Source organism: Ruditapes philippinarum, unplaced genomic scaffold (assembly GCF_026571515.1).
Source record: "Ruditapes philippinarum isolate M1 unplaced genomic scaffold, ASM2657151v2 ctg3111_1_1_1_1, whole genome shotgun sequence".
Classification (NCBI taxonomy): Eukaryota; Metazoa; Mollusca; class Bivalvia; order Venerida; family Veneridae; genus Ruditapes; species Ruditapes philippinarum.
The window spans coordinates 438,588-459,481 of record NW_026860451.1 but is presented as its reverse complement, the minus strand read 5'-3'; the positions used below and the strand labels follow the sequence as shown (position 1 = coordinate 459,481).

Below are 20,894 nucleotides of genomic sequence, written 5' to 3'. Positions count from 1 at the left end.
ACCATGAGATTGTTAAATAAACAATATTTATTACAAATAAGTATTTACAGAGAATATTGATGAATCATCGTTATCATAAATGCAATGCCTAGAACAAAACCCCATCTTCTTCTTAACATGTTTTTAAAGTCGGGAAAGGGCATGTTAAATTATTATGCATTGATTAAAAATCGTAATTCATTACAGTACCAATTTCAAGAAATATTGTTTGTTTTGTTTTTTTGGGTTTTTTTTTTTTGGGGGGGGGGGGGTTTGGGGGGATGTTTATTTTTATGTTGTTTTTTTGCATCTAATTAAACTACAAAAGAAGAAAACCTGCACGATATACATATTTATAATAATCAATTTGTAGATAAAAAATATTACTTATACTTACAAATTATAATTTTTGGATTTGCAGTTCACATTTAATTGGTATACATATTTTGTTTCAAGGACGACTTAGAAAAACAATGTCCATAATAGTCTTAAAAGTTGTATTCACTTCAGAACTGTCCACTGTAGAAAGCTCTCTATCGTATTTGTTAATCATCGTACATTGTATGATATTTGCGTATTTATATACATTTTATTATCTAAGATCATTTTTTGCCGACCCGATAATATTATTTATTCTACGAAACACAATTTATTTCAATTTCTTAATCTATTTTCACACGAGGTTTCCTTGTGGATTTTCCCAATATTGTCAGACAATGGTATTTAAGACTAGTTCCGTCTTGCTCTCTCACATCGTACACCAAGTTTGCCCTTCTGCATGGCGTTCTTATCTTTCCTTTCATCTCATTCAATCTATTCCTTTGCTATCAAATAAACGGATTAAATAATTCCATGTTTTATATATTTATGTTTAAAGTTGTCCCATTATTCAATCCAATCGAAATTTGTTCAATTTCTGGAATATTTCAATGCCGGTGTCACGAAGTAAAGTAACCTCGTATAGAATAAATAATGACCCCCGGTCAATGTTCTATAGAAAAATTAACCCCTTGTGTATAAAATTTAAGTAAAAAATACTTACACGGATATATTATTCAGTTTATTTTTAAGCAAATGAGTTGGTTTTCTAGTACTCGCAAGAGCACTTTTCGACACTTCTTTAGCACTGCTAGCATAAAATGCATCCTGTCTGTAGAAAGGAAATACGGAGCGTGAGACACCCACATGTCCTTCAATGTTTAATTCAATTTACAATGATATCAAGATGAACTACACATTTATTTTTTTTTTCTTTCTATCAGTTAGATTGTATGAATTCAGCGCATCTTCAAATAATTTGATTAAAACAACAGTTGCTTGACAAACACATTCTCTTTCATATAATATATGTGCATACGAAAACAAATAATAAGAAATTGGAAAATATATGATCTGTTCGATAAAGGTACATAGATTCCGATGTAAAAATTGACAATTGCTTCTGTACCTAGTTAAGTTTACTCGGTAATTATTCCATTGTTTACATTATAATTGCATAAAGCTAAAATAACAGAAATAAACAGTCTTGACTCATTTTTATACATACAAGCAGGAATTGGTTATCACTAATCACATCTTTAGACAGTATTTTTGTAGCTTAAAATTATCAAAAAAACAACAACTGTTATTTGTCTTCAGACCTATAACTAACGATGTTAATTTCACATTGTAACGCATTTAAGATTATTACGGAAACTTGACTGTGGTTTTGGAATAACAGATATATCGTGTGCAATCAACAGTTTCTATAAAACTGATATCAATTCCATCGAAAACTTAACAGACAAATTTAAATGTGTGTCTTTTAAAGAAACGTTTATTTCTTTGATAACAAACCGGCATCATAATATGAATACCATGTTAAACCATATTCTCAAAACAATACTTTAATCTGCTATATCTCGTTTAGAACAGATTTTATTAACAAGAAATGATAAAACTGTCAATGCATCTGGAACAAAAAGTAGGCCCATTATAACTGCACATATTCCTGCCCCGGCCAGACCAATCACCGTGGAAGATTGTCGTCCATCTTTAGCACTGGTCAAGCTTCTAGTATATTTCGACGTTGTTTTTGTTGGTACTGTCAAATTTGCAACAATTTCATCAGCAATACGTAATACTGTTGTAATGTTAACCACCGTGCTAAAATTAAAACACACACTTCCGGTGCTTGTTGTAGACGGTGGCAGAATTGTTGTAGTTGTTACAGCTGCTTCAATATATAAGACACGATTATCGTTAATGTTGTATTTCATGTGTATAACAACCGATTCTTGTAAAAGGGGAATCAAAATGACATTTTAAAAGCGATCAGAACCATTTCTAAAAGACCGTAATCATTGATATATAGATCTAATTGTGGTCTAGAATTTCTTCCATTGACACTATCCACAGTACTGAGGCAATCATATTATGTAGAACGGGTCCTTATAATACTTTGTTTTTATTATCTACTGTAGAAGTTTTTTTGAAGGAGAGTATTACAGCAACATGTGTTCTGGCCTGTTTATATTTACTTTTGTGTTGGAAATTTGTCACCGGTGTAAGATTGGAAGGATTAAAACGTTTGAGCGATATATATTTTTTTTTTCAAAATAAAAGGAGGCTTAAAGTGTGTCAGGTGGTATTATAAATTTCATTAAAATGTGTTTTCTTTTTGTCCATAAACAAAAAAAATGTGAATATTTTTCTTTGAAATTCAAAATTTAGATGGATGCCTGACTAGTATACAGTAAACACAGAAAATTCTCACCTGAACAATTTAACGGGAAACCAGTCCATGAACCGCTACCATAACATACCCGACTGTAGTCCCCGGCTTCATACACGTACGTACTAGTGCATATATATGTAGCTAATGTACCGATCAACAGCTGACTTGATGAAAGAACGTACATAGAGTTAGTCCCACTGGTCGGATTCGAACACAAAACTTGGTATAAACAATTAGATCAAGATATTAATTGCAATATATTTAGTAGGGATAAATCTTTTGACACAGTCGCTATATGTTTTAGACATTTTCTTATATTTAGTATTTAAATATACTTTATTACAAATATGGTAATGAGTGTAGTGTTCTTGAAAGATGTTTAGCCAGAGCAGTCACTCAGTTCCTATTAAAGACATTTTTGGGATAATTCTTTTTAATCAGTGCAAAAAAACAACTTACTTTTGCGGACAGATACAATGTAACTCAAAAAGTAATATGGTAAGCCCAAATTTGTTTATAAACTTGTTTCAAACATGATTTTTTCTTTAATTATGCACAACTTTAAGAAAATTCTCCGATATAGTTTAAACTTTTCTCTTTGCCGATGTAAAAAATAAATTACTCGCGGAAATATGCTAATGGCCTAAACGCTCCTTTCAGTCCAGCAAAAGTCCCAAAAGCTCTAGAAACTATGAAAATCAGCAGTTTCGTCATTGCTTTAAATATCGTAAAGCAATTACTCTTATAGTAGTTATAAAACAAACGGTTTACTAAATGCAAAAAAAATGTCACATACCATGGCACTCCGGTGCGGTACCATTCCATGCGCTTTGCAAAGAGTCATAAGAACGAAACAAATCGCCGGACACTAAACTGTATCCCGGTAGACAAGTATACGTTGCAAGACAACCCAAGTTTGTTGACGTCAGGTTAACATCTGTATTTATTCCACCATCAATTGACGAACACATGTTAACTGAACTAGTTGCAACTGAAAATAAAAAATGATATAATTAAAGCATACTCTGGTAGCAATTCATAATTATTAAATTTCATAAGATAAAAGAAGAGGTCGTCTGCTAAATCAGATATATGCTCTCTGCAATGTGAGATGACACCGCATGTGTTTTTAAACAATATTAATAAAGAAAAAGCATTATCCGTACAACTATTGCCTGAATTGAATTCGGACGTGTGTGATGACAAAGACGCTACTTAGATTTTATCATAAAAAAATGTCAGTTGCGATCGCAGTACTCTCCTCTTCATTTTTCCTAAACTGATAAAGGGAAGTAACCGCTACACGGAGTCCATCTCTATTCTTACTGATCAAGGGACGTAACCACTGTCAACATTTTGACAAATTGCCAAATTGTAATTGTCAAATTTAACAAATATTAACTACATTTATATTAACTTAAGTTAAATTGTTTCCCTTGATCAGTATATACCTACAGTATGAATAAAGTTGATAGACTGTCAGACACCTCGTAGCGGTTACTCCCCTTTACCAGTACAGTAATTGTTTATGTTTATGTAGGGATGAAAAGAAAAAAACAGAAGTAACTCAGGTGTGTCCAATGACGATAAAATCTACCTTATGATAGCTCTAGATAAAATATTTCTAATTTTACCTTGACATTCCGGTGAAGTTCCATTCCATGTGTTCAAAGAATAATCGTAAAAACGCTGAAGATTTCCGGAAATAAGACTATAACCAGGGTTGCACGTGTACGTTGCCTGGCAACAGTCTGCTAATGACGTCAACGTCGTAATCGTGTTTATCCCGGGTTCTTCAGTAGCAAATGAGCAATAGTTTATAACAGATTGGAATACTGAAGTAGAATTAAAGATAACTCTGTGAGTACAGGTCGAAAGCTAAGGAGTCATATCAGGCCTGACTACGCATACTTTTTGTGAGTACTTAAAGCAGCAGGTCTCCACATGCATGCTAATTCTCATGAAATTTTGAAAATGTATTTAAAGGTTAAATTTGTGAAGTGAACAAGAAAAATAATTTGCACATTGCAAACGGCACTTACAATCCACCACGGAAAGTACCAAAAAGAGACCAAAATATGCAAAAATAGCCCTTATTGCGTAAGGCACGCAATAATTACTGTCAAACTATTCATTAATCGCAATTAACATGCTACTTAAGGTATTAGGACCCTAATGGGCACTATAAGGAACTAAACAATTGACATCATAGGTCAGATGTATACCTTAAAGTACACCTGTATGCAAAATTTAAACAAAGTTTACCGTACGGAAATCAAGTTATGGCCACTTTTCTGAACTCAAGCTAGGATGTTATGAAGGCCCTTTTTTAGAAATGAGGAACCTTTAAATAATCTGCAATACCTTTCTAATGAAAAATGTTTTCCCATTAATTTTTGGTAAGAAACAAATAGTACCATTCAGCTAACAATCCACATAAGCAAAATTATGGTTTCTACTTAAAATTTATGAAATCTGTATAAAAATGTTACCCTACCCCACCCATTTTTACCATGTGTCTTACCATTTTTCTACTTTGGAAGCCTTATTTAAAAAATTCTTAAAATTTACCCAAATGAGTGCCTGTTTTCAAAGTTTCCCTAAATTTTTAATAAAGTATATTGGTTGATCTTGCAAAATATGAAATACTTTTACCTCTAGTTTTGATTATATTACACTTTGAAAATATCAGGTACCATATTTATTACTAGATTTAGCATAATTTAGCCAATAAATACCTATATGAATTAAAAAATCAAAATTAAACACTTTTTTCTTTCCAAATGGGACATGAGAGATACAAAAATAATGTTAAAAGAAAAAAAGAAAGAAAAAAAAAGTTGACCCTTCTGGGATTGAACCCATGGCCCTCATTTTCAATGTAGTTAACAGTTTGAACAGTTTGAACAGTTTATTGAAAATGCTGGGCCTCATAGAGGCTTAGTCACATATACAATAATATATACATATAGTATGACATATAAAGAGATATCCACGAAATATGCTGATGTATAACATGGCAAATATAAATCAAAAATGAAAGTGTTACATTATGAAATAAGCTTAGTTATCATTTACTTAAATGCTGAAATAATTTTTTTACAGAATACTGCAAGTTTTAACAATATACTCCTATCTGTGCTATTCATTAACATAGAAAACTTGATTGAATTAACATTAGTACTATACTCTCTAGTAATATATTTTTTTCTATCAGTATTAAAGAATTGACAATTAAATAAATAATGATATTCATCACCAAGTGAGCTATTATTGCATAAATTACACACTCTTAATTCTCTTGGTATATTACAAAATCTACCAGACTCAATAGGCATTTTATGGTTCATACATCTAAAGCGCAATAGTCCTAAAGCTAAATGAGTTGGTAAAATATCTAAAAAAAAATTCAAATCTGAATTCACTTTTGTACATTCAATAATTCAGACATTTACTACATTCTGACAATTCACTATGCCAATTTTAAATGAACTGATCTTTCAGTCTATTTTATATAATTTTCTTCAACAATGAAAGAGAAGTGGCAACATTATTATTATCATCCAAAAATTTGATAAACCTAGTGAATCTAGTAATTTACAAACACTATTCATCCATGGGAGTTTCAACACATTTCTACAATACAAAGAGTGTGACATATCATACAATATATGGCTTATTGATTCCTGTTTGCTACTTAAAATCTTATTCCAAAAGCACAAAACTCTACTTTTTATATGAATAGATAAAGGTAATATCCCTAAATCTCCATAAAGCATACAATTTGGAGTACTTTGTTTCAAATTTAATATGAGTTTATAAAATTTTAATTGAAATCTATCAATGATATTCACATTTTCAATTCCCCACACTTCGCTACCATATAACAATATAGGTGCTACCATGCTATCAAATAAATGAATTTGCATACTGATAGGCAAATCCAATTTTCTAGCCTTAACTATAATTGAAAACATAGCCTTCCTTGCCTGTTCTAATAAATGATTCTTTGTTTTAGCAAATTTACCATTATAAGAGAACTTAACACCCAGATATGAAAAATCATCAACAATTTCTAGCAAATTACCTTCAAAACTAAAGGCTGGAATATTACATAAACCTCTTTTACTTTTACAAAAAACAACAATTTTAGTTTTACTAGGATTAACTTGTTAATGCCATAATTGACAATAATTTGACATTGCATCTAGTGCTTTTTGCAGTTCTTCAGCAGATTCAGCAAATATGACAGTGTCATCAGCATATAAAAGAATATACAATTTAAAATACATTTCAACATCAGAATCACTCAGGGTATCATTTACAATGTTTGATAGTAGATCCAGACCATTAAAATGTTGTGACAGGAAATAGTTTAAATCATTTAAAAATAAAGAAAACAATATGGGAGATAAATTTTCACCCTGACGAACGCCTGTATGACTTGTAAAAAAATCCGACATATGACTAAAAGAATTAATTTTAACACAAGATTTAGCTTGTAAATACATGTTATAAATGATCTTTATACATTTACCATCAACATTATTGCTAATTAATTTCTGCCAAAGTGCAGTTCTATTTATGCTATCAAAAGCCTTTCTATAATCAATAAAAGAACAATATAACTTTTTACAGTAGTTAACAGTAGTTCTAGCCTATTTGAATACTCTTCAACGCGGAGGTAATGCATTAGGATGCTAATACCTTAAATATTGAGTATATTTACTTTTCTTTAAACCTTTGTTTACTTTCTCTAGTTTAATTGTTTTGAATATTTTGGCTGATCTGGAGGTATGCAACTTTAACTCTATACAATTTTCTGCAGAACGTCTTGTTGTTTGATTTTGAAATATCTTTTACTAATAGATTTAGCAAGGCTCGATCTGCTAAATAGCTAAATTATGTGATTTTTTTTCAATTCATGGAGAGATTTAATTACCACAAATTTTATTATTGACACATACCACATTGGTGTCACAATATAAATGTTTCTTGGGGTCGACAAGAATAAGGTGGGCACAGTGCACTTCCACACCCCAATTAAGTATCTGTGAATTTCATATTGTATAATATTAAATACGGTTAAAGAAAAATATTTTAAAAACTACCTTTAAAAAGTCGTAGAGTTATATCAGCTTCGTCTGCTACCTGATTATATGTTCCTCCGCCCATACCGTCTACATGAATTAAACTATTACTTCCACCTACCGGATGCCAAATCCTCAAAGCGGAAGTGACGTTTGAGTATGCGTACACAATACCACCACATCCGTCTGCGTTATCTACCATTGCAGCACCAGTACCGTAGAACTGAAATCCACTGTTTGAACCATATGTTGTCAAAGCCTAAAAAAGAGAATAACAGATGTCTTGTCGACCAACTGAGTTGAACGAACGGCTGAGTTGCACGACCGGCTGAGTTGCACGACCAACTGAGTTTCATGGCCGAGGGTATAAAAGGCGCTAAGATCTATAAGTCTTATTTTATTAACTATGTCAATCATTTTTGTCAAATATCAACAATACATTCAATTTCATTTAAAAGCAAGATTTTGCGCCCGTCATTGTATACATACTTTTGTAACTTAATTTATAATTTATTGTTAAGGGAGGTCATATATATGGTTATAATTTAAAATTTCATTAACGTGTATAAATGATATTTTGAGATAAAAAGACAACTAAGATTAGTTTAAAGAAAAACTTTTTACATCTTTGCCTGATTTTAAAAATATTTCAAGATTTTAAAATCGGTGTGTATGTATCTAAAAATTACTAGTACTTACGAACACCGTAATTATATCATTATCAGCGTCTATAGAGTAACTTGGAAACAAGGAAAACTCGTGCACACCACTTGTCTCTCCTATTTTATCCCAATTCCGTGTGGCGTATCCCTCGGCCCCCCCGAAGGGTCAGTCCCATGTATTATAGTTATAGACCCCCAGTATGTACAGTCCTTTTCCCTACATCGTAACCCCAACCGTCACAAAAACTAAATATTCCTGAAAGAAAATGATAATCTAAAAGTGATAAACCGACATTCTTGAATCGGAATTATTGTAAAAACTTTAAATTTTCCTGATAGAAAAACAAATATACAAGTGATAAACGGGCATTCTTGAATCGCAATTATTCAAATTTAAATAGTCGTGAAAGAAAAAAATCTACAAATGATCAATTTTCGTGGATCATAATTGTGCCTTTTTAGACCGTTGTCTTGGTTGTAACATCAGATTAAGAAAATACATGTAGATCTACATGTATATAGTAATTTAAAATACCATTGCTATTCACTTCAAAATACAAACACTGCACAACAAAACTTTGAAGCTCCAATATCCACGATCAAAAGTTCTTTTAATGAATGAATACGGATTACACTTTCAAGCTAATTATTCATAATTTAAAATGAAAGTTCTTTTTAAAATTGAATAATGATAGAAATCCGTATTTTACCATAATTTGCCTGACCATAAGATGGAGCCCACAATCTGATATCTTGACTGTCTACACCGTACACTAATCCTCCCCAGTAAAGGTTTGGGTTATTTATTGGTCGTGAACTCGAACCTAGATCAAATGATAATTGTAACATTTAGCTGTGGGTTTTGTTTTGTTTTTGCTTTTTGGTGCAGGGGTAACGCGCTCGTTTAGGGTGTGAGAGTCTAAGTCGAGGCAACTATTTTTTTATTTAAGGAAGTAGCCACGATATGCAAGGATAAAGTGTGGCTGTCATAAAAAATGAACATAAATGATTTTTTGATGCAACTCGAGTCATGCAAAATTCCGTATGTAGTAAAAAAATCAAACTCAGTCGCTGCATCTCGGTGCCCTGCAAGATGAATTATAGTATATAAAAATAAACTTATACAGGAAAATACATACAGATATACAGAACGATTTAGATTGCAAAGATCAGAAAATACCACAGAGCTTGCAGCCCTTTGATTCTTAATAAAGCTGGTTTGTCATACAGATCAGTTCATATGCCCTTCTTACCTGTGTCGCCCATTTATTAACTGTGTCAGATTTCTACGAAGCGCTGCCCGGGCCACCTTAACGATCGATTATTTAACAAAGGAATTGCCAGGGGTCTGTTTCTCGGTCATAACGTCTCGAAGAAAAAAGTCTGTCTTACTTTAATATGTAAGTAGTAATTTTAAAATTATGACGGTAAATTAAATCCTTTAAAAGATAAACACATACCCTGTTATAGCTGCTGGTAAATGATTTTGCTGTTTCGGTCAACATCATGAGGTTATGAACTTTTTATTAATGACTGACTATTCTATTTTGTTGCAATAGTACGCACCTGTTCAATCTATATTGGACAAGGCGTTGCAGCTCTATAAGTGTCCATCACTATCAGTATTATATGAAAACGAGACAAAGACGGAGTACAATATGGAATAAATGTAGATTTTTTGGACTAAGTAAACGAAAACGAGGTCAGATTGGAGACAAGACGGATCTGATTTGGAAAATAAAAACTATGAAATGAAAACGAGGCTAAATTTATAATATTTGATCTATTATGATTTTATATTGGGAGATCGCCTTGTTCGAACGCTGAAAATGTATTGGTTGAATTTTATAAGGTGTAAAATAGATGAAAAATATAAATAGTCATGGGACTATCGTTGATTTTACCATTCTAAGGTCCGGAAAAACATATATCGACCTCAACATAAGTATCTTTTTGTATAGAGTGCCTCTACATTTTCTTAGATACCATTGAAATGTAATCAAATACCTGTTCCTTCCGAAACCCATCCAGTTAGTGGCACAGTCCATGCCGGGGTATACTGCACAATGGTTAATACGGGTATCGAACCAAGGCCGTGAGAGCGTTCCTCATAATCATTCCAATCTGTTAAAGTAATGTTTATAAATTGAATATTCCGAACTGTCCATGATTGAAAAGCATGTTTAGCAATTTTTTGCAATTTAAGCATTTTTCCTACATGAAGTTTTTAAAACCATTGAAGCTTGTCATTAAATAGAGTAAAGGAAGAAAACTGTTTAAATAATAAAGTGAACTCATATACATACACGTGTTTCCGGCTTTCATATTCAGAGTGGTTGTATAAGATGGAGACGGTAAATCATTCGGGAGCCAGACACGGACACGAACATATCCGGTCGTACTTTGTTCCTGGTTCTCAGACGTCCACGAAATAACTCCTGAAATAATAATGTTTCCAACTAGCGAAAACCACGCTTCGATTGAACCTCATTGGCAATAAAACTGTCAATGAGCAAACGTAACTGATGACATTATTATTTTAAGAAATTCTACAAATTGTTCCACCGGTTAGATTCATGAAGTTATACTTAGTGCAAAAAATTATTGTACCAACATTCTGTTGATTATTTTTCCTATAAAAGGGGAAATATTTTGCTTTGTTTTGTTTTATCTCATTTAATTTTGTAAGTCAGCACAATAAGAGTAAAAACAAGTTTTATGTAAAACGATTCATATAAGAATGTAATATATCTGTAGACATTGATATTTTGTAATGTATTCTGTTTGAGTATGGCCCGGTGGCGGTAAATAACACAATAAAGAATTGAATATGAAAGAATATAGCAGTATTTAACATATAGACTTAACATAAAGGGAAATCAGTAGCTTTCAATGTTTCCTGTTTTTTGTAGCACGTACAAGCTATATTTGAGAAGAGATTAATCTATTTACATATTTTAAAGCTATGTCTCTTTTTAGTTCAAACAGCATAAAGCGCGATTGCCAATATAAAACCATAGGGTTCCATTATGTAAATTTCTTTAGGAATGATTCCCGGTTATTTTAGAACTTGCTTTCTAAATAACTAGATCGTGTATTGAAGAAAGTAGGTGAGCAGACAGACACATAGTCGCCGTCGTGAATGTACCTAACAGTTGTAGCATATGCGAAACCGAGTGCCCTTGCCTTTATCAAACCATAGGGTTTCATAGTGTATATTTGTTTAGGAATGATTCCCGCTTTAACTTGGTTTCTAAATATTTAGATCGTATGTTGAAGAGAGTAGGTGAGCAGACACATCGTCGTCATCGTATAGTTGTTGCATATGCGAAACGTAAAAATATTCCAAATTTAACCATTAACCACGCTTAATGTCAATATTAAAGTTAACAAAGTACAAATGGAATATTGCCGAGTTTTACATTTACGAAATCATCGATCTTTCAACAAAGTACAAGTTTATTTTTGTAAAATATCTCTTTTTCTCTGACCTATTGTGTCAATATCTGAAAAACATGTAGTTGTTGATAATGATAGAGGGTTTATGTGTTAACATCTATATATAAGGACAAGGCCGCATTTAAATCCCCAGTCCGGAGAGAGGTTTAAATGAAGTCCATGGGGTTCTGAAGGTGTTTAAAACAAAGATTTAAGTAATCATTAGCCTTGCGTTATTTGTGGAGGTTTTTTTGGGTCGATTTTTTTTGTTGTTGTTGTTGTTTTGTTTGTGTGTGCGCGATTGCGTGCGTGCGTGTGCGTGCGTGCGTTTTTTTTCTTAGTATTATTCTTAAAAAACCGGTTCTGGCATAGTACTATAATAATATTTTGATAAGCCGTCATTGTAACAAGCTATTTTTCATGGCACTTTGAGCCAATCATATTATAAGCATGCGATCACTTGATTTTTTTTTTCGTAAAAATGAGTGAATGTCGGGATAAAATATTGGAAGAAATGAAAATGATATTTTTAGCAAAAAAAGAAACCTGTATTAATGATGTAAGCTTTCCCTTGCAGTGTACCAGAATTAGTTGCTCCGTAAAGACGGATGTCATTGTCGTCATAAACGGAGATTACCCCTCCGCGTTCGTTGTCGTCATTTCCGGCGAACGCTGACTTCACGCCAGGATAAATAAATCCCGTCGTGGGCGACATGACCTGAAAACATGACCATTATCATCTGAGAGTCAGTCATTTAAAACGCATGAAATAAATGATTGATAACATGTAATTTGTGTTTGAAAGTTTCATCTACCTTTTTTTGCGATCAAAAATATTGATTAAGTGCAAATGCATGAATAAATAATAGATAAATAAATAGAATCTAGATCTACCAATGATAAACATGTACAAATATGTCTACTCTTAAAACATCATCAGCAAAAAATATGGTCTCTATATTATACATAACTAAATTTTTGAGTCCTCCGAAGCGCCAAAATATTTGAAATTATCCAAAAGTACGTCTTCCTGGAAAACTTGAGATTGATCACGATGACAGTTTTGAACATATACATTGATAAATAATATGATTTCTTATAAAATACATACCACTAGTTTTAAAGGGCAAAGCAAGAAAAAGTTTTCCTCTATAAATATGTTAGAGTTTGTAGGTCAATATCTGTCAAAACAGGCACAGTCGCTTAACAGATTTAATGGTAAATAACCTACATGTACTAAGTGGTTGGAAATATGTCAGTGCGATACGCTGAGTTAACAGGTGGGGGTGGTAGTTTTCAATCCGAAACACGGCCGTCAGCCACATTGATTGTACCAGAGCACAATTCAGTTAACAGAGCAGAGGTACAGTGCGAATTTTACAACGAAAGTTACCTGCGCGTCCGGGAATCGAACCCGGATTGCCCGATTCACAGCTCAACGCTCTACCTATTGAGCTAACCGGACGGCTTTGACTTAGTACCGATTAAATTAACTAAATGTACCAAGAAATTTGAAAACTTGATCAATCTCATCGGACAAAATACAATTTTAAACATTAAAAAATATTGCAAAGTTTCTTCGTCGTTTGATTTTTCTCGGCAACAAAATATCGAATGTTGCTTTAGGAAAATTATACAAATCATGGAGTCAGAAATATTTGATGAAAGGATAAATAAAAAAGTGTTTGCATTTTGCTATTCAAAAAATTGCCTACTCATTAATTTTGTCATGAGCTATAGGTCCCTATTTCTTAATTGATAAAATGATGTGAATACTGATTAACATGAGATACTAACACGGCCATATAAAAAAATTAGTATGAATAAAAGTTTCCTCCAGAATGAAACTTTGTCCTCATTAGGTCATACATCACTGTATTTTTTCCTATAGGGATACATATGTATTGACCATGTAAATATAACATAACAATAATAAAAAAAAATCACAATCATAAGATACCTAATCCTTCATATTATTATCCACTATTCAGTCGGATGAATGAATAAAAATTATCTAACCTTAACATTATTATTTGTTTTCTTTTTTATACATACCAAAAGATTTTAAATATTTGTATAATTCTACATTTCGTTAACTTTTCTTTGTTATTGTTAAATCAGAAGGCCATACTGAAAATAAGTGTACTTGTTACTGTGAACTTTGTATTTTACCTTCTATAAATGAAAATTTTATTATTATTATTATTATTATTATTATTATTATTATTATTATTATTATTATTATTATTATTAAAACGAGTATATTAGTCATGTCACATTGGTAATCTTGATTGAGAGGTTTTACTGTACAGTGCAAGTTCATACGAAAAGGTGAATAAATATAACTTGCAAAACATTTCTTATATAAAATGGTTTAAAAATAAACGCCAGATGTCTGCTTCTCACATGCTTCTTACTGAGGCCTAACGTTTCTTTCTTTGCACGAAATGTAGGGTAACGTTTTTTTTTCTTTGTGTGTTGTTTTGTTTGTTTGTTTTTTTTTGTTTGTTTGTTTTTTAATAAAAAAAAATTTATGAAGAGAGTTGACATTTTATTTAGCAGTTTTCCTTTATTTAGTATCTAATTCAACCCCACAGATCGCTCACTGAGTCAAATTTATTCGGTAACAATTCTTCGATTATCAATATATATTTTCTTTAACAAGAATCTGCGTCAGCAAGTACTCTTTATTTCAATGCTATAGAATGTCTTAAACGCTTCTTCGTTTAAAAGAAATTCAGTTTTTTTAGTACATTGACAGCAAACGCCGATAACAACAAGCAAACAAGGGCACGGACACTTAAAACAGTTTAGTCATTATCGGATCGCTCGAGCAGTTATTCGAATTGGGTTTTCGTTACATTACGACCGTGTGACTTAAACTTTTAGAACTACGGTTAATCAAAGTGCTGCAGCACTGAATGCGACGGACATGCAACCGGAGAGACATTAAGGCTTTTTTTAGAAAAAAAAAAAAAACAAAAACAAAACACAAAATATATAACAGAGAAAATTTGTTCCATACAAGTTCGAGATTTGTAGAGCAATATATTTTGTGTCCCAAACTGATATAATTCAGATTTTCTACTTTCAAGCACTTAAATACAGAATGAAATTTATGCCTAAAAACTCTGGTCAAACTTGTAAATCAGTGTCCTTATCGATTTAGAGCTTACACCTTTATTGTAGTATAATTTGCTGTCCTACTTTTTCGACAGCGGTAAATCGTTTCAGCAGTAATTTGCATATTGCGCAATAATACTACGGGACTACAACGTTTTTATCAATAATATACGTTCATATTTTAACTTGGATAACTTAATTTGAAATTGAAAAGGCTAAATATGGAAGACATTAAGATATCCAGACAAAGTATGGGAGTTTTGAAGGATCAAATTCATGTACTATTTCATGGGCTGTTAATCGGTTTAGGACACATTGCGCGATTGTAGCCAACGAATTCCCATGTGTAGATGACTTAGCTCTGAACGCGCCTGAGGGCGCGTCCGTCGCAAAAAGCCGATCTTCACATATAGCGGCTCGGGTTATATGTCTGAACAAATGTTTATAAAGGTTCATATAACCTGTCCAACATCTTTATAACGAATTTATAATACAACAAGTACAATGTATCGTTTTCATAGAAAAAGTGAGATTTCTTTAAAAAAAGTTTATTTTTGTGACGTCAATTTGCATTGAATAATCGTGACGTTTATATAGTTTATAAATGCCCAACTGCTGTAAATTTTCGAAAAAATCTCACTTTTTCTCAAAACAGGAAGTTTGCTGATTTATAAATTCCTTATAAATCTTCCAGACAGGCTTTATGACGGTATATAAATGCTTGTTTGCAATTAACGGTTTATATAGGTCCATATAACTATTCAAAAATATTTATAACTAATAATATAAACGTCACAATTATCAAATGAAAAGCGACGTTACAAAAGTGAAGTATTATAAAATTTGTTTGCTTGTTTATCTGTTTTATGGTCCATTTAACATAGATTTTAATCATATTTCGGTGGACGATCCACATAGCCATAGCTTTCTTCGCTCCTTAATAACTTAGTTCCAGTAAAGGCGAAATTCTTCTCAAGTGACCGACTTTTAATTCTACATTTTTTCTGACTTAATTTCAGATCATTTTGCCTCGTCACAGGATCGAACCAGCGATCCCTGCATTGATAACTGATCACATGTGCTCCTTATTGAACAATAAAAGGGCGGTTTTTAACTCTAGCGTAAAAAAGATCAAAATGTCATTCTGTGTATATGTGACTTTAGACTCAATTTTGGAGCTTAATTAAGAAGAGCTACTGGCCTTCCGTTAAATATCCCGGTACGAATACTATAGCCACCGCAGAGACGTACGCATTTTTCTTTTTATTAAATGCAAAAACATTGATTAAGACTTATAGGTGAATGTCATCGTGAAGTACTTAATATGAAGGATTGATCCTGTAGTTTATTTTTAGCAAGAATAAACCAAATCCATAAATAAAAGTTATCCTAAGTTTATTCTACGTCAAGGATAAATTTCAAGGAAAAATGAACATTAATAACAAAGTTTTTATGTAATTATTTGGCCTTGATGGTCAATGTCATTGTAGGTTTATTTTAAACTTTAGAACTAATAATATACAGCTGCTGTCATAAATATATAAATTCATTATATATATATTTCTGACAAGTTATATGGCCGTAGATGATATAGATGAATATTTATATACAACCGGTTATATTTCCAAACAACCGTTTATACAGGGGTGTATATGTGAAAAGAATCTTTCTAGCTAATAATTTACCCGAGTTCAAACATATATTTAACAATTATGCACCCAATGCACCAATTGTTAAAAATCAACCGACACAACCTTTCCAGCATAAAAAAACCTTTAAAATGATGAATTCTTTCATGGACAAATCCTTTTAAAGCGAATTGGTCTATGAAGGAATATCATGAAAGAATATCTCTACTACCTAAATAATAACTTTGATAGTATGTTGTATCATACGTGACTACAAACCACGAAAGAAATTATATGTGGATGTTGTTAGTAAGTGTTAGATACATGATCCGATCATATATATCAATATATAGCAGATAATAAAGTGTTTAAGGGAAAAACAATAGTGTTCATCATATAAAAATTCATAACAAATCACTTCAGAACCGTCAACAGTTTGTTTTCCAAACATAGTTCATAAGGAATATCTAAATGTTACATTTCTGATGTTTTTTTGCATCAATATTTGGAATACTTGCGGAAAATGTGCCCATTGTAGACTAACTCACTTTAAGATATAAGTCCGTGAACGATATTTAAAAAGTAAATATTTACAAGTAAAAATAATTTCGCTGTGTGACTTCTCTTTTATTGTCGGTACGTATAACATACTTGTGCCATTTTCCAACATTTTGAATAAGGGATCAAGGCTGGCTGAGACGTTAGGTCTATCAATTATTCATCAAGGTTTCTGTTTAGTTTGCATAAATAATCAAAAATTAAATACAGTACATTTGTATTTACAAAATTACTTAGGTACTTCACATTCATTCATATTTTACCTGAACTTCAACCATGATTGGACGCACGCCGAGCCCATGATGTATGGTCTGAAAGGTTGTTGCCGGGTCATCCGAGTCCATGAACAACCATTGGCTGATGTAAGACGGCGGGGAGAGAGACACTGCTTCTGAAAAGTAATTAAATCACGGCACTTGACAATTGAAATATCTATTATATATTTTTAGCTTGTGTTCTACCCATGTGTTATTTGGAAAACGCTCACACGTTTGTTTTTGTTTTTGTTTTTATTTTTGTATGGTGACTCAGATGTGACATGAACAGATCTCTCATGTGGCGGGGCGGACAGGGGTCTGGCCACAAGTACCAGAACAAAGAAACAAGGAAACTCGTCAGTTATCGGGTTTTCGAACTTCCGTACCATTTTGCCCCCGGACATGAAAAAAAATCTGTTGCACAAGATTGTCGTGTTTCGTTCTTCTGTATCTATCTTTTCTCCCTGTGTCACGTAAAAATCTTCGTGGCATAAAAGTATCGTGTTGTGTTCTTTCGTATCTTTTCGTCCCGCGAAACGAAAAACTTCGTGACCAAAAAAGAAATGGAATCAGTTTCCTTCCTCTATAATAGCAGCACCGTAATTAAAGTGCAGCATCAATGGTGCTTTTAAAGCAGCACGCGTCCAGATTCCTCCTAATTTTCGTGATATATTATTTTAATGTATTAAAAAGTATAATATTGTGACTTGAACAAAAAAAAATAATGTATGCATTAAAAAAGACAACACCATATAATTTACAAAAATTATGCAAAATAGCGCTTACTGCGTTAGTAACGGAGTAGAAATATAGTGATAAATACTGCAAAATCTGTAATTTATCGCACTCAATTAGAAAATATTACTTATATCTTGAATCTTTTTACTTTTCTTAAATTCTCAGTATAGTTTTATAATTCTCAAGTTTGATTTTCTTGAAATATTTTGGCTCATCTGGAGGTATGCAGCTTTAATGAAATATAAATGATGTTACACTAGGGGTGGTTTATACATGTATTTAAACAATCATGTCATGACAAAACTACATCTAAATATCAGTAAAATATATACCAGTATATTGCGAATATTTTTTACAAAGATATTCATTTGTTTTCTAGTATTTAGTCGTATATAATGCCATGCATTTTACATGACGGAATTTGGTAGCCTGAATGTATCAAATGTCATTGTTTCGGGTCATTATTGGCACGTGAATTATGAACACTTGTTAGGTAGTTGCCACGTGGCATGTAACTGTTAAAAAACCTAATTAAACTTCGAAAAAAAAATTTTAAAGCTTCGAAAATATCAATACATTAGATTTATTTTTTAAAACAAAATTACACTTTTTAAAATTGTAGCGAATTCTAAACTAATATTTTAATGATAATTACAAAATTGATGATGATGATGATGATGATGACGATGATGATGATGATGATGATGATGACGATGACGATGACGATGACGATGACGATGACGACGACGACGATGACGATGACGACGACGACGATGACGATGACGACGACGACGACGACGATGACGATGACGATGATGACGACGACGATGACGACGATGACGATGACGATGATGATGATGATGACGATGATGACGATGATGACGATGATGGGTGATATATAATCAGTAATAATAAATTTGTAATCTTTAATTATAAAACCAAGTCTTTTACCCAAACCGATAGAAAGACCAAAAAAAAAAAAAAAAAAAAAAAAAAACATTATGAAAAAAAAGTTCTCCGCATTACCATAAATTAGAAACGATAATGTTCCACACACTTGAAGTGTCCGTTGTAAATCCATTTTAACTGTGACAAAGTTTCGTTACTTTTCTCATTAAAAGGCAACAACCAAAGTGAAAATGTACACCAATTAAATTATAGAATTGATTGGCGATTTTATTCCAGTATAAATGAATGCTTAAGTAGTTTTTAATCCAATGAAGGTAACAAATAAAAAAATATCAATATTTGTTATAAATGCCAGTTTTTTCTTCTTCTTCTTTTAATTACTTTTTATAATGAATCAATTAAAACAATTCTATCAAAATTTCATAGTGGTATCAACGTAAGGGCCAATTAAATACAACTTGATCTTCTATTACATCAAAAGCACGGGGTATAACCAAATACTAACTCATGTGACAAAAATAAAGCTAATTGCAAGTGTGTAATTTGGCGTTATACCTTTTCATATTTTCGTGTTTTGTTTTTTTGTTTTTTGTTTTGTTTTTTTTTGTTGTTTTTTTTAATACAAACCCTTCACAGTCTTTAAACTGCAAGCACGATTCGCTAATGCTGTAAATTGAAGCGGTAGAGACAAAAGAGACAACATGATACCCTAGCGGACTTACTGTTTGGTAAAATGGTCAAACTTTCTATTATAATAATGGCATAAAATACAAAAACAACACGTGACTTATTACCTGAAAACAGTTTAGTACGTTACTATATAAACTGAAACAATTTTGTAAATATCTTTGTTAAACCATACCCGTCTGCAGCTGACAGTATTTCGCCTTCTTCACCAATATAGAACTAGGACAATTGGCACATCTGTTGACCGCCAGATCAACTTTAAAGGGACTCCACTGAGGTTTTTAAACATGACGGGTCTATAAATAGTTTTTGAAAATTAACTTTCCATTTGATGAAGGTCTAGACCAATGACTTGTGTGCTTACTTTCTAATCATTCGCCTACTCGATTTTCCGAATAATTATTTTAATTGCGAAAAATGACTCAAAATTCAAAAGCGTTGCATCGATTTTCAATCAGATCGGGCTAGAATAGAACAAAAATACGATTTTCAATTTAATCCTGAGTATAATCCTTAATTTTCTTTTGGATATAAATCTGTTTTAAGCGCCCCAGTTTATCTTTGGTTTATCTTCAGTTAATCTTCTTTTTGTGTCTTTATGCTCTTGGGCATCAGTGGAGTTCCTTTAAATATTCATCTTGACATCCACCGAATTGATTGTGGACCGTGCGATAAATGGCACCTGTGCTGCGTTTCGTAGAAAATCCTTAGTCTGAGACCAAAACTGAGACAATTTTGCCTTTTGAATAAAACATCTTAACTTATGACTCCTATGTTATGACTCTTAATTTATGAATAGCAAATACAGATGAGCAATATACGCATTGCAAATGAAATTGTATTTCTTAACTTTTCTCAGGAAAATGAATTCAATTATAGTCTAGTCTTTGAAATTTTTTGAAACGGTCTTAAGTTAGTCCTAAAGTTGCTTTTATGTCATAGGACTTGGGATACATGTAAGAATTTCCATGAAACGCAGCCCTTTGAACAATTTGCTAATTCCCTTACGTGAGAGGTATGTTTTTAGGAAATGATATCCAGCATTTTATATTTTTGGTTTTATAAAGTTTTAGATTCCCTGACCTTAGTACGTTTCTGGCAATGTTGTG

At 32.2% G+C, this 20,894-nt stretch overlaps 2 protein-coding genes across 2 annotated transcripts; both read right to left on the bottom strand.

Annotated features, from left to right (window-relative positions):
* Positions 1 to 1,287: 1,287 nt before the first annotated feature.
* Positions 1,288 to 8,567, bottom strand: LOC132760143 (uncharacterized). Its single transcript, XM_060752049.1, has 6 exons — positions 8,485 to 8,567; positions 7,807 to 8,044; positions 4,330 to 4,530; positions 3,492 to 3,686; positions 2,735 to 2,914; positions 1,288 to 2,194 (listed from the first exon to the last, which is right to left on the bottom strand). The coding sequence occupies exons 2-6, from the start codon at positions 7,985 to 7,987 to the stop codon at positions 1,866 to 1,868; spliced, it is 1,086 nt and encodes a 361-aa protein (XP_060608032.1). The 5' UTR covers positions 7,988 to 8,044; positions 8,485 to 8,567; the 3' UTR covers positions 1,288 to 1,865.
* A 65-nt stretch (positions 8,568 to 8,632) lies between these two features.
* On the bottom strand, positions 8,633 to 17,585 carry LOC132760132 (uncharacterized). Its single transcript, XM_060752037.1, has 6 exons — positions 17,458 to 17,585; positions 12,432 to 12,603; positions 10,754 to 10,885; positions 10,455 to 10,571; positions 9,158 to 9,271; positions 8,633 to 8,703 (listed from the first exon to the last, which is right to left on the bottom strand). Exons 1-6 carry the CDS (start codon positions 17,536 to 17,538, stop codon positions 8,633 to 8,635), a joined length of 687 nt encoding a protein of 228 aa, XP_060608020.1. The 5' UTR covers positions 17,539 to 17,585.
* Positions 17,586 to 20,894: the final 3,309 nt, after the last annotated feature.

Coding starts and splice junctions, on each gene's coding strand:
- LOC132760143 (XM_060752049.1), bottom strand. CDS start 7,987: ATGGTAGATAACGCAGACGGATGTGGTGGTATTGTGTACGCATACTCA. Junction 2,915..3,491: donor TACCGCACCGGAGTGCCATG/GTATGTGACATT, acceptor GTTTATACCAAG/TTTTGTGTTCGAATCCGACC. Junction 2,195..2,734: donor TTTCCCGTTAAATTGTTCAG/GTGAGAATTTTC, acceptor TATATATTGAAG/CAGCTGTAACAACTACAACA.
- LOC132760132 (XM_060752037.1), bottom strand. CDS start 17,538: ATGGACTCGGATGACCCGGCAACAACCTTTCAGACCATACATCATGGG. Junction 12,604..17,457: donor CAATCATGGTTGAAGTTCAG/GTAAAATATGAA, acceptor TCATGTTTTCAG/GTCATGTCGCCCACGACGGG. Junction 8,704..9,157: donor TTATGGTCAGGCAAATTATG/GTAAAATACGGA, acceptor ATTTTCTTTCAG/GAATATTTAGTTTTTGTGAC.